The sequence below is a fragment of the Ahaetulla prasina genome, chromosome 1 (assembly GCF_028640845.1).
Source record: "Ahaetulla prasina isolate Xishuangbanna chromosome 1, ASM2864084v1, whole genome shotgun sequence".
NCBI lineage: Eukaryota > Metazoa > Chordata > Lepidosauria > Squamata > Colubridae > Ahaetulla > Ahaetulla prasina.
The window spans coordinates 361521538-361533834 of record NC_080539.1 but is presented as its reverse complement, the minus strand read 5'-3'; the positions used below and the strand labels follow the sequence as shown (position 1 = coordinate 361533834).

The following is a 12297-nucleotide window of genomic DNA, read 5'->3' as shown; positions in this document are numbered from 1 at the left end:
CCTGCTGTAAATTGCAGTCAGAGGATGCTACAAATGATCATAAATGCAGGCTGGTTACCTAAAAAAAATGCAATCATGTGACCCAGGTGGGGGGGGGGGAATAGGAAGTTTGAATCCAGGTTGTACCTTTTTGGGGGAGTTTTAAGCTAAGGGAACCCGGAAGTAAGATTTGACATTTATTCGTGCCTAACAATCACAGTCGGTATTTCTGCTGGCTTCAGAAAACTTTACATATTTCCATGTTCTCTCACCTGTTTGTCTGTGGGTTGTAGTTTACTCCACTCTGCTCCCAACATTTTTGTGATCTCAGGGAAGGGCAAATCTGGGCGCTGCATGCGAATTTGCTCCCGTCGTTCATTCAGAAAGCGGACATAGCCCGTCACGGGGGCCTTTGGTCCATTCGGAAGGATTTTCTTCCTCTTCTTGCCTTTCGGCCAGCCCCGCTTTTTCACCGGCTGCCCGCAGTGGAAACAAAAAAGTTTGGGTCACTCTGCTCTGTCACACCTGCCATTTCTGGAGGCCTGTGTTTAGGGCTGCCACCACATATTTTTGGCAATCCCACACAAGCAAAAGGAAAAACCCTGAACTGCAATCCTGATTGTGGGATTCAATATATGTGGAATCTCTGGCTACACTCTAAATTTAAAGTTTCTGGTTTTCAGAAATCTAGAGACATCCTTGAAAGGATAGAGCACAGTAGAGCTGGGGCAATTGGATGGAGCTGAGCGTTTACGGGCTGGATGCCCTTCCTAACACATATATGGAGTTCTCAGCAAATTTATTTTTTTTGCACCCTAAGAAATATCTGCCATGCCTGGGATTGAACTCTCAACCTTCCGAGTGGGAGGCAAGCATCTTCACCACTAGGCTACCATGCCGCTCAAGAAAGCATAATTAATCTATCAAAAAAGTTAAAGTCTTATGCAAGTTGAGCTAGACTCCTAGTAATTTCATCCATGTAGCTTTCTTTGCAACAATGTAGAAGCTGTTTGCTATTTTTTTCTGAATGTTTAAAACTCCCAGTCCAGCCAATAATTCTGTTTCTGATGACTTCTCATTCAAATACAACTAGATATGATCTTCCTTAGTATTATGAAGTACAAATAGAGCTTTGGCTGACGTTGTCACTGGGCTGAGTGATCTAATCTATGCATCACCAAATTCAACAATTAAAACTTTTTAAAGCAAAGTTTGCCCATTGTTATTTTGATACTTTCAAAATTCCCAAACCCCATCACTCTGCTAAACAAAGAATTCCCTCAACACTGTCAAACTATTTACTAAGTCTGCACTACTATTAATCTTCTCATCGTTCCCATCACTCATCTCCTCCCACTTATGACTGTAACTTTGTTGTTTCTATCCTTACGATATATATTGACTGTTTCCTAATATGATTTGATTGCTTATTTGTATCCTATGACTATCATTAAGTGTTGTACCTTATGATTCTTGATGAATGTATCTTTTCTTTTATATACACTTTTATGACAAATTCCTTGTGTCTCCAATCACACTTGGCCAATAAAGAATTCAATTCAATTCAATTCAATTCAATTCAATTCTATTCTATCTTTGCTATAAACACACTCCAATTATATCACCCATAGGCCCCAAGTCACTAGATTTCTTGTTGACTGCTTTTTTTTGCAACACTTCCTATGACAGCTAATCAAAATTTTGCAGCAGAATCAGGGAAAATGCTAAGATGATATTACATCCTGATTTACTAAGGACATTTCCCTTCTCAGGTGAGCTAGGTTTAAAAAAAAAACAAAATCAAAATTGACAATGTGTTTATATGGACGCACCAGGGGGCTCACCTCCTCTTCGCCATGGGGCTTTTCCCCAATTAATCGAGGGGCCTCGCTTTCTCCTGCTTAATAGCCACTAGGAAGTTCCCATGTTGAGCTTTACTTGCAGCATTCCTGTAATCCAAAATTACAAGCAAAGATTTCCACAATAGCAATGCAGAACTTCAAAAATTCCCAAACCCCATCACTCTGCTAAACAAAGAATTCCCTCAACACTGTCAAACTATTTACTAAGTCTGCACTACTATTAATCTTCTCATCGTTCCCATCACTCATCTCCTCCCACTTATGACTGTAACTTTGTTGTTTCTATCCTTACGATATATATTGACTGTTTCCTAATATGATTTGATTGCTTATTTGTATCCTATGACTATCATTAAGTGTTGTACCTTATGATTCTTGATGAATGTATCTTTTCTTTTATATACACTTTTATGACAAATTCCTTGTGTCTCCAATCACACTTGGCCAATAAAGAATTCAATTCAATTCAATTCAATTCAATTCAATTCTATTCTATCTTTGCTATAAACACACTCCAATTATATCACCCATAGGCCCCAAGTCACTAGATTTCTTGTTGACTGCTTTTTTTTGCAACACTTCCTATGACAGCTAATCAAAATTTTGCAGCAGAATCAGGGAAAATGCTAAGATGATATTACATCCTGATTTACTAAGGACATTTCCCTTCTCAGGTGAGCTAGGTTTAAAAAAAAAACAAAATCAAAATTGACAATGTGTTTATATGGACGCACCAGGGGGCTCACCTCCTCTTCGCCATGGGGCTTTTCCCCAATTAATCGAGGGGCCTCGCCTTTCTCCTGCTTAATAGCCACTAGGAAGTTCCCATGTTGAGCTTTACTTGCAGCATTCCTGTAATCCAAAATTACAAGCAAAGATTTCCACAATAGCAATGCAGAACTTCAAAAAATTCCAAAGCTACCATTAAAACAGATTTAGGGACATAGCTAAAGAGTTAAATGTGTATCAAGTATTAGTGTGTATCAAGTATTAGTGTGTATCAAGTATTACAGATCGGTCACACAAGAAGAGCAAGGTATCCAAAAAGAGAAGCCACCTTCTGATTGGTGATTCAATTGTAAGGGATGTAAATTTAGGAAAGGATATGGAGGTTTTGAAAGACGTCAGGTGTCTACCTGGTGCTACTGCCAGCAGAGACAAGAGACGTATTCTTAAGATAGTCAAGAATGCCAGTAAGGATTCTGATGTTGATGCTATTATACACCTTGGCACAAATGATCTGTCCCAAAAGGATGTGCTTTCTGTGCAGAATGATTTCCAGAGCTTAGGGTATGAACTTAATAGCATAGGTTGTAGGCTTAACTTTTCAGAGGTTTTACCAGTACATAAGGAACAAAAAGGTAAAGGCCAGCGTGTAGTGGAGTTTAATGTGTGGCTAAAGGAGTGGTGTAAAAGGGAAGGCTTTGGTTTTATTAGTCATGATGTCTGCAACTGGTCCAATGAAAATTGTATAAAAGAGATGGATTGCATCCATCAAAGAAAGGGACTGAGTTACTTAGCAATACATTCACAGATTTTCTGGATAAACATTTAAACTGAACAGTGGGGACAGAGAATTAACTGATATAGAAAATTTCTGTCCCCAGCAATCGAAAACTGAAAGGGTTATCAGTGCATGTAACATACATGTCTGTATGGGTAAGACTACCAACCATGCTATCAAGCAAAACCAAGCATTTAACAGTGAGTGCCATACCATGTGCACTAAACCAACAGGTGGCAAGAAAGTAGGGGCAGTCAACACAGGTTATGTAGACAGTAAACACAAGATCAATCCAAATGGACTCAAATGTCTATACACCAATGCACAGAGTATGAGGAATAAACAGGGTGAATTAGAACCAAGTAAATGAGGGTAGATATGATATTGTTGCCATTACGGAAACTTGGTGGGATGAAACTGACAAATGGAACATACAGCTAGAGGGATATAAATTATTTAAAAGAAATAGACCAAATAAAAGAGGAGGTGGAGTTGCACTATATATAAGAAATAACTACATCTCTACAGAAATAGAGCACAACAATGATGAAAATCATCTTGAATGTATTTGGGTCAATATAAAAGGGTGAAAACGATATTGCCATAGGTCTATACTATAGGCCACCCAACCAAACAGAGGAAGTAGATGAACTTTTTGCTAGTCAGCTAGCTAAGGTATGTAGGAAGCACATCTCAGTAGTAATCGGGGATTTTAACTACCCTGACATCAACTGGGAAACAAACTCTGCACCAAGTGGAAGATCCAACAGGTTCCTAACAAACGTAGCAGACAACTTTGTTTCCCAAAAATAGAGAAGGCGACAAGGGGATCAGCCATATTGGACTTAATTCTCACTAACAGAGATGAAATGATAGAAGGTGTTGAAGCTACAGGAACCTTGGGGGCAAGTGACCATGCAATATTGGAATTCAACATTAAGCAAATACAAGTAGTAGAACAAAGTCAAACTAGAGTCTTGGACTTTAAGAGAGCTAATTTCAATAAACTTAGAGAGATCTTGAGAAGGATTCAATGGATGAGAATCCTCAGGGGGAAAACAACTCAAGAAGCTTGGGAAATTTTGAAAAGTGAGATTATAAAAGCACAGTCTAACACAATACCAATGAAGAAGAAAAATAGTAGATCACAAAAGAAACCAGCATGGATGCATAAAGAACTATCTGACAAATTGAAAGACAAAAAGGACAAATATAAAAAGTGGAAAGAGGGGCAAATAACTAAGGCAGAATATCAGCAAATAGCCCGAGCCTGTAAAGATGAAGTGAGGAAAGCTAAGGCTCACAATGAACAAAGGCTAGCGACAAAAGTAAAAAATAATAAAAAAAGCTTCTTCCAACATGTTAAAAACAAGAAAAAAGTCAAGGAAACAATTGGCCCATTGCTGGGAGAAAGTGGCAAGAAGATGACAAGCAACAGGGAGAAAGCAGATCTACTTAACTCATATTTTGCATCTGTCTTTACACAAAAGGAAAAAACAATCCAACCTATCAAAAACAGCACTACAAAAAACAGATTAGAAACACAAGTTAAAATAGGGAAGAAAATGGTAAGTGAACACCTGTCTACCCTAGACGAGTTCAAATCACCAGGACCGGATGGATTACACCCCAAGGTTCTGAAGGAACTGGCAGACGTGATCTCAGAACCACTGAACTATATCTTTCAAAGATCCTGGAGCACAGGGGAGCTGCCAGAGGACTGGAAAAGAGCTGATGTAGTTCCCATCTTCAAAAAAGGAAAAAAGGAAACTACAGACCTATCAGCCTGACCTCAATACCGGGAAGATTCTGGAAAAGATAATCAAGCAACGAATCACGAACACCTAGAAGCAAACAAAGTAATAACCAAAAGCCAACATGGGTTTGTCAAAACAGATCATGCCAGACTAATCTTATCGCATTCTTTGACAAAATGACAAAATTAGTAGACCAGAGGAATGCTGTTGATATAATTTACTTGGACTTCAGTAAAGCATTTGATAAAGTAGACCATAACCTACTACTAGATAAAGTAGAAAAATGTGGGTTAGACAGCACCACCACCAGATGGATTCGTAACTGGCTGACCAACCGCACTCAACGTGTAGTCCTCAACGGAACTACATCCACATGGAGGAAGTATGCAGTGGAGTACCCCAAGGCTCTGTTTTAGGCCCAGTACTCTTCAACATCTTCATCAATGACTTGGACGAGGGATAGATGGGGAACTCATCAAATTTGCAGATGACACCAAGCTGGCAGGAATAGCCAACACTCCAGAAGATAGGCTCAAGTTACAGAAAGATCTTGACAGACTTGAACATTGGGCGCTATCTAACAAAATGAAATTCAACAGTGAAAAAGTAAGGTTCTACATTTAGGCCAAAAACAAAATGCACCAGTACCGTATATGTGGTACCTTGCTCAATAGTAGTACCTGTGAGAGGGATCTTGGAGTCCTAGTGGATAACCATCTAGATATGAGCCAGCAGTGTGCAGCAGCTGTTAAAAAGCCAACACAGTTCTGGGCTGCATAAACAGAGGATAGAATCAAGATCACGTGAAGTGCTAGTACCACTTTATAATGCCTTGGTAAGGCCACACTTGGAATATTGCATCCAGTTTTGGTGCCACGATGTAAAAAGATGTTGAGACTCTAGAAAGAGTGCAGAGAAGAGCAACAAAGATGATTAGGGGACTGGAGGATAAAACATATGAAGAACGGTTGCAGGAACTGGGTATGTCTAGTTTAACAAAAAGAAGGACCAGGGGAGACATGATAGCAGTGTTCCAATATCTCAGGGGCTGCTACAGAGAAGTGGGAGTTGGGCTGTTCTCCAGAGCACCTGAGGGTAGAACAAGAAGCAATGGGTGGAAACTGATCAAGGAAAGAAGCAACTTAGAACTAAGGAGAAATTTCCTGACAGTTAGAACAATTAATAAGTGGAACGACTTGCCTTCAGAAGTTGTGAATGCTCCAACACTGGAAATTTTTAAGAAAATGTTGGATAACCATCTGACTGAGATGGTGTAGGGTTTCCTGCCTGGGCAGGGGGTTGGACTAGAAGGCTTCCAAGGTCCCTTCCAACTCTGATGTTATGTTATGTTATGTTATGAATAAATGAATCATTTAAGAACAGAAGAGAAAAATAAGGTGTAGGATTATTTGTTTAGGGGAAAAAAGCCCTATGAAACACAATCAGACTTTTGATTAGTTTTGAAATCTTTTAAAAAACACAGTATTTAAACTTACATACATAAAGCATTAAATGAAAAACAAGTCCTCCTTGTTGAAAAGACTGTTTCAATACAATGACTCACTGGGCATGTCCAGTTTGTTTTCAGTTATGAATTGTAGCAGGAATATTAAAACAAGTATATAGAAACAAGTATGCAAATACACATAGCTCATTTGCTCTACTCATTCATTCAGAAAGTGAAGAGACAGGATGCAAAATGTTTTATTCAACCTAAACAGCTGAGATAATAAGCAACCCACATGCAAGTTTAAATTGGTACCCGAGTCATCTATGTGTGAGTTGGGCCGCTATATAAATTTGTTTAATAAAGAAATGATCCTGTCTTATTCGGGCACACACAAAAAATACAAGTTTGGGTTCAGTCATTAGTGTAAGTTACATGTCTAATTAACTAATTAGTAAAAAAGAACCAACAGGAAACATCCTCTAAGATGTAGCTTGCTCACATGATAGGTTAATAAGCCAGTTTGGTGTAATTGGTAAAGTGCAGGTGTAAAAACCAAGAGACTTTGAGTTCTAGTTCTTCCTTAAGCATGAAAACTGGCTGGGTCCCTTTAGGCCAGTCCTCCTCTCTCAGTCTAAGCCACCTCACAGGACTGTTGTGAGGGGGGGAAAGGAGGTAAGAAAAATCTGTACACCCCCTTGAGTTGTAGAAAATAGAAATAGAATATAAATATGTAGATAAACAAACCTATGTGTGGGACAGTGCCATGAAAACTTAGCCAAGATTGGTAAATTTCAAAAATGAAAGAGGAATTTTAGAAGCTGGCCAAGAAAAGGAGATTTTGCATGTACTCAAGATACAGGATTTCACAATTTTGAGTATTTAAACATTTAACAGTATTTGTGACCATTCAAAACAGGTTTAGGGAAAGTTTTAGGTACAAGTTGGATTTTTGAGAAAGATCCCAGGTAGACAAACCATACAGTCTGTCTGTCTGTCTGTCTCTCACACTATCCAAAGTCCACTCCCACCAAAATAAAAAAGTGTTCATCACTTACAGGAGTCCCGTAGATTGCTGCTTGGAGCTCTGCGACATTCCTTTTTCTTGAATTCAAAAAAACCATAAATGTCCACTTACACTTAGGAACCTAAAAAAGGACATGTGAAAATTATTAGTGTGTAAATTACAACTAGCTTGGGCAGGAAATAATTTACACAGGAGATTAAATGGCTCTTTGTATTGCTAAACTCTTTTTCTGAATGCCTAAATGATGAATCAAGCATCTTAGCCCTTAAAATGGCTGAGCAAAAGCTCTCAAGGCTTCCAAAGAAAGCAAAATACCTTACTTTCATAAGTAAGCTGACCCTGTAAGAGAAGCTCCATTTGCACAGATTAAGACAGGGGTTTCCAACCTTGGCCACTTTAAGCCTGGCGGACTTCAACTCCCAGAATTCTCCAGCCAGCAAAGCTGGCTGGGGAGTTCTGGGAGTTGAAGTTCTCCAGGCTTAAAATGGCCAAGGTTGGAGACCCTGGATTAAGAGGTAAAGGCCCTGCAGGATCAATTTATGTTATGCCCAAAAGTTTCTAACCTGAAAATTTCAATAGAACAGGAAGGGGCAACCACAAGAGAAATTCTCCTCTGGAATATAATAATGGCCATCTTAGGTTAACCAATGGAATGGACCTTGCTACATTCTTCCTCAATGGAAGCTCTTCAGCTATGTTGGATTGCTACTCCCATCATCCCCAGCCAGCATGGTCAATGGGAATTAGGGGAAATGTCGTTATATAGTAAGTTAGCTGCCAAATACTGAATTGGGATTAGTCCACGTACAGTAATATAAGAATGTTTCAACCTTGGGAACTTTAAGACCAGTGGACTTCAATTCCCAGAATTCGCCTGCCAGCTTGCTGACTGGCCAATTCTGAGAGTTGAAGTCCAGACATCTTAAAATTGCCAAGGCTGAGAAACACTGTAGCTCAATATTTTGGACTGAGAAGCCACCATCCTTTCATAAGCTTAGACTAACGATAGGGAATTTATGATCCTCCAAATCAGGGGTCTCCAACCTTGACAACTATAAGACTTGTGGACTTCAACTCCCAGGTATTCTGGGAGTTGAAGTCCACAAGTCTTAAGTTGTCAAGGTCGGAGATCCCTGCTCCAAATGCAACTTGATCCTGTGGCTATTGCAGATTGTTACATGACATCTGGAGAGTTACATGTTTCCCAATCCCTGTCTGTAAAAATAATTAGTGACCTGGGAAAGGTCATTCCAATTTGGAAGATGCACCAAGATGCATTTTATGTTGAGATGGATAAACAAACACCACTGCTTTGTTCATACAATACGCTTATAATAAACAGAAATACAGTTTCCTCAATGCAGTTTTCCGAATTTATACGGCATGTTGTACCATTAACCGCACGGCTTAAATTTACCTAACACATTTGCATGGCCGGTCTGTATTATGCAAACATGGCCATTGTGGCATATGGAGAATCAATCTGCACCTTGAACAAAGATGTCAACTGGTGCTCCCATTCTTACTGCTGAAATTTGAGATTATTAGAAAACCCTACAGAACCAGATTCAAATAGCTGGAGTAGATGCCTCCCCACAATCCCACCTCACTTAAAAACACTCACTATATAGGATTTCCAGAATGCCTTGTCGGATAACCATTTGTCTGAAATGGTGTAGGGTTTCCTGCCTGGGCAGGGGATTGGACTAGAAGACCTCCAAGGTCCCTTCCAACTCTGTTGTTATTATTATTTACAGAAAATGACAGTATACACAGCAAACAGGGTAACTATGCTGGATTTCGTATCACAGATCACTAGTCGAACACTAATTATTATTATTATTATTATTATTATTATTATTATTATTATTATTATTATTATTATTATTATTATTATTCTGGGGCAAGGCTGACTGCTGAAATACACAACTTTAGAAACAAACTAAATTTATATATTTAGCTTGTTATAAATTTATAACTAAATTTTTGGGAGAGGAGTAAGGGAGAAAAGCCCGCACCAAAATCCATTAGGTGGGACGGGTAAAAGAGAATCTCCATTTTAAAAGGAATTGTATCATCGCTAATAGGAGTATTGTTGCCCTTCAGCATTTTTTGGGGGGGGGGGAGTGGGGGAGGACTTCCTGTAAGCATTGAACTCTTTTAAGGATTATTTAGACGGCCATGCTGGCCGGAGCTTTTATGGGTTTTGCAATCCGGGAACGTTTGAAAAAGCGTGCTAGGTGAGGCTGCTCTAATCTAGACTGGGAACACAGAACCTGGGAACACCGCAATACGTGGGGGAAGAAGACACCATTAAATTAGAACATCAATGCTCTCGGATAAATGGAGAGCGAAGAGGATGGGAAAAGAGGAAGCTAGACAGCCCCCCTCCCTCTTTCCCTCCCAGGATCCCCCCCCCCAAATAAGTTCATGGATTCTTCCTGAATCTCCCACCTTGCGCAGCCCCACATCCCACCCCCGCCCCCCTCTTTCGCTATGGCTGAGATCTCCCCGCTCCCTCTTATCGCAACCATTACAATATCGACTCCCGAAACTTTCCTGGTCCTCCTGCTCTTTTTTGCTCTTTCTCGTCCCTTTCACCAGCAGAAAGCGCCGCCTCCTCCTCCTCCCCTTCCCCCGCCCAGCTGTACCATTATGCTAAACCAGCTTCGCTCTGGAGGCGCTGATTGGAGAAGAGCGGCTTTCCCTGCTCTCTCGGGATAGGCCAGCTTCTTTACTTTCACCCCCCCCCGCGCGCCTGTACTGGGAGACGTCACGACTTCCAAGCGCACGGGTTGGTTGGAACAGAGGCCGGAGCCAATGAGAGCTCTTCAAAGGCTCTTCAAAATAGCAAGTGTTCATCATGGACTGGCGACTTATAATGAAGTACTTTGGAGCAGGGATCTCGAACCTTGGTCCCTTTAAGACTTGTGGATTTCAACTCCCAGAGTTAATAATTATTAATACATTAATTAATACAATTAATTAATTAATAATTAATTAATACAATTGAGCGTGTCCAGAAATATTTTACAAGAGGAGTTCTCCACTCCTCTGATCACAACAAAATACCTTATGCCACCAGACTTGAAATCCTGGGCTTAAAAAAATTAGAACTCTGCCGCCTTCGGCATGACCTGAGTATAACTCATAAAATCATCTGGTACAATGTCCTTCCTGTCGCAATACAGGAGCACACAATAGATTTAAACTTAAAGTGAACCGCTCCAATCTTGATTGTAGAAAATATGACTTCAGTAACAGAGTTGTTAATGCCTGGAATGCACTATCTCACTCTGGTCTCATTCCAAAATCCCCAAAGCTTTAACCAAAGACTATCTACTGTTGACCTCACCCCATTCCTAAGAGGTCTGTAAGGGGCGTGCATAAGAGCACCAGCGTGCCTACCATTCCTGTCCTAATGTTCCCTTGATTGTATCCAATTCGTATGATTATTTCATGCTTATATATACTGTTGTGTTTCACAAATAAAATAAATTAAATAAATAAATAAATAAATAAATTGGGATCCGACTTCGAGAAGTCTTAAGGTCCTGGACCGGTTTCTTTTCGTCATAGTGGCCAGGGGTTGTAGCCATTGACAAGAAATCAGTAAATCAGTATCCACAAAACAGGCAGAAATTCAACAGGAGAAGCTTCCCATGGGTTCCCTATTTTAAAAAAAACCAACACTTTATGCCCTCATGCCAGTGGTGAAATCCAAATTTTTTTACTACTGGTTCTGTGGGCATAACTTGGTGGGCATGGTGTGGCTTGGTGGGCATGGCAGGGGAAGGATACTACAAAATCTCCATTCCCACCCCACTCCTGGGGGAAGGATATTACAAAATCTCCATTCCCACCCCACTCCTGGGGGAAGGATATTGCAAAATCTCTATTCCCTCCCCACTCCTGGGGGAAGGATACTGCAAAATCTCCACTCCCATCCCACTCTGGGGCCAGCCAGAGGTGGTATTTGCTGGTTCTCCGAACTACTCAAAATCCGCTACCGGTTCTCCAGAACCGGCTGGATTTCACCCCTGCCTCATGCCCAGGAGAATCTTTCCTTGATTTTATGGCCTAAACTTATCTACTTAGATTTCTGCTCAGTAACCAGTTTACCAATCCAAGAAAATACGGGTGCTTTGTTGATTCCCTCAGAATATTTTCAAATTTGGGGCTAGCAAAACACAATTTCTGTACTTGCATAACATATTACATGCCTGGGCTGCTGCTGTTCTTATTGATTTGATTTGTATGGCAACTCTTCTCATCTAATGTGGGTGGCTGAGAATGAGAGCCAGTTATCAAGTGCTCAAAATTAATCACATGACCATAGGAGGAGGGTCTGGCCATCAGAACTTCGGAACTGGGTCATAAGTAGCTTTTTAAAAAGGGTGTGTGTGTGTGTGTGTTTAATTTTTAATAGTTTATTTTATTTTATTATTTATTTATTATTTATTTATTATTTAAATTTTTATACCGCCCTTCTCCCGAAGGACTCAGGGCGGTTCACAGCCTGATAAAAATACAAAATAATACAATATAAATACGATTAAAATATAATTAAAAAACTTATTAAATTGGCCATGATTAAAATTTAGAATAAAACCCATTAAAAATCCATAAGTTTAAAAACTAACCCAGTCCAGTGCAGATGAATAGGTGAGTTTTAAGCTCGCGACAAAAGGTTCGGAGGTCCGGAAGTTGACGGAGTCCTG

General features: G+C 40.0%; 1 protein-coding gene across 3 annotated transcripts in view; it reads right to left on the bottom strand.

The window, feature by feature from the left end:
* The window catches only part of HMG20B (high mobility group 20B), a 28793-nt gene extending 18592 nt beyond the window's left edge, over positions 1-10201 (bottom strand). Inside the window, exons 1-4 of one of the 3 annotated variants that reach the window (XM_058163342.1) lie at positions 10138-10201; positions 7608-7699; positions 2576-2693; positions 252-455 (exon numbers count right to left, since the gene is read on the bottom strand). In XM_058163342.1, coding sequence (XP_058019325.1) covers positions 252-455; positions 2576-2693; positions 7608-7645 — 360 coding nt within the window. In that variant the 5' untranslated portion in view covers positions 7646-7699; positions 10138-10201. The remainder of the gene's footprint in view (positions 1-251; positions 456-2575; positions 2694-7607; positions 7700-10137) is intronic. The other 2 variants (XM_058163341.1, XM_058163343.1) reach the window with 2 other exon arrangements.
* Positions 10202-12297: the final 2096 nt, after the last annotated feature.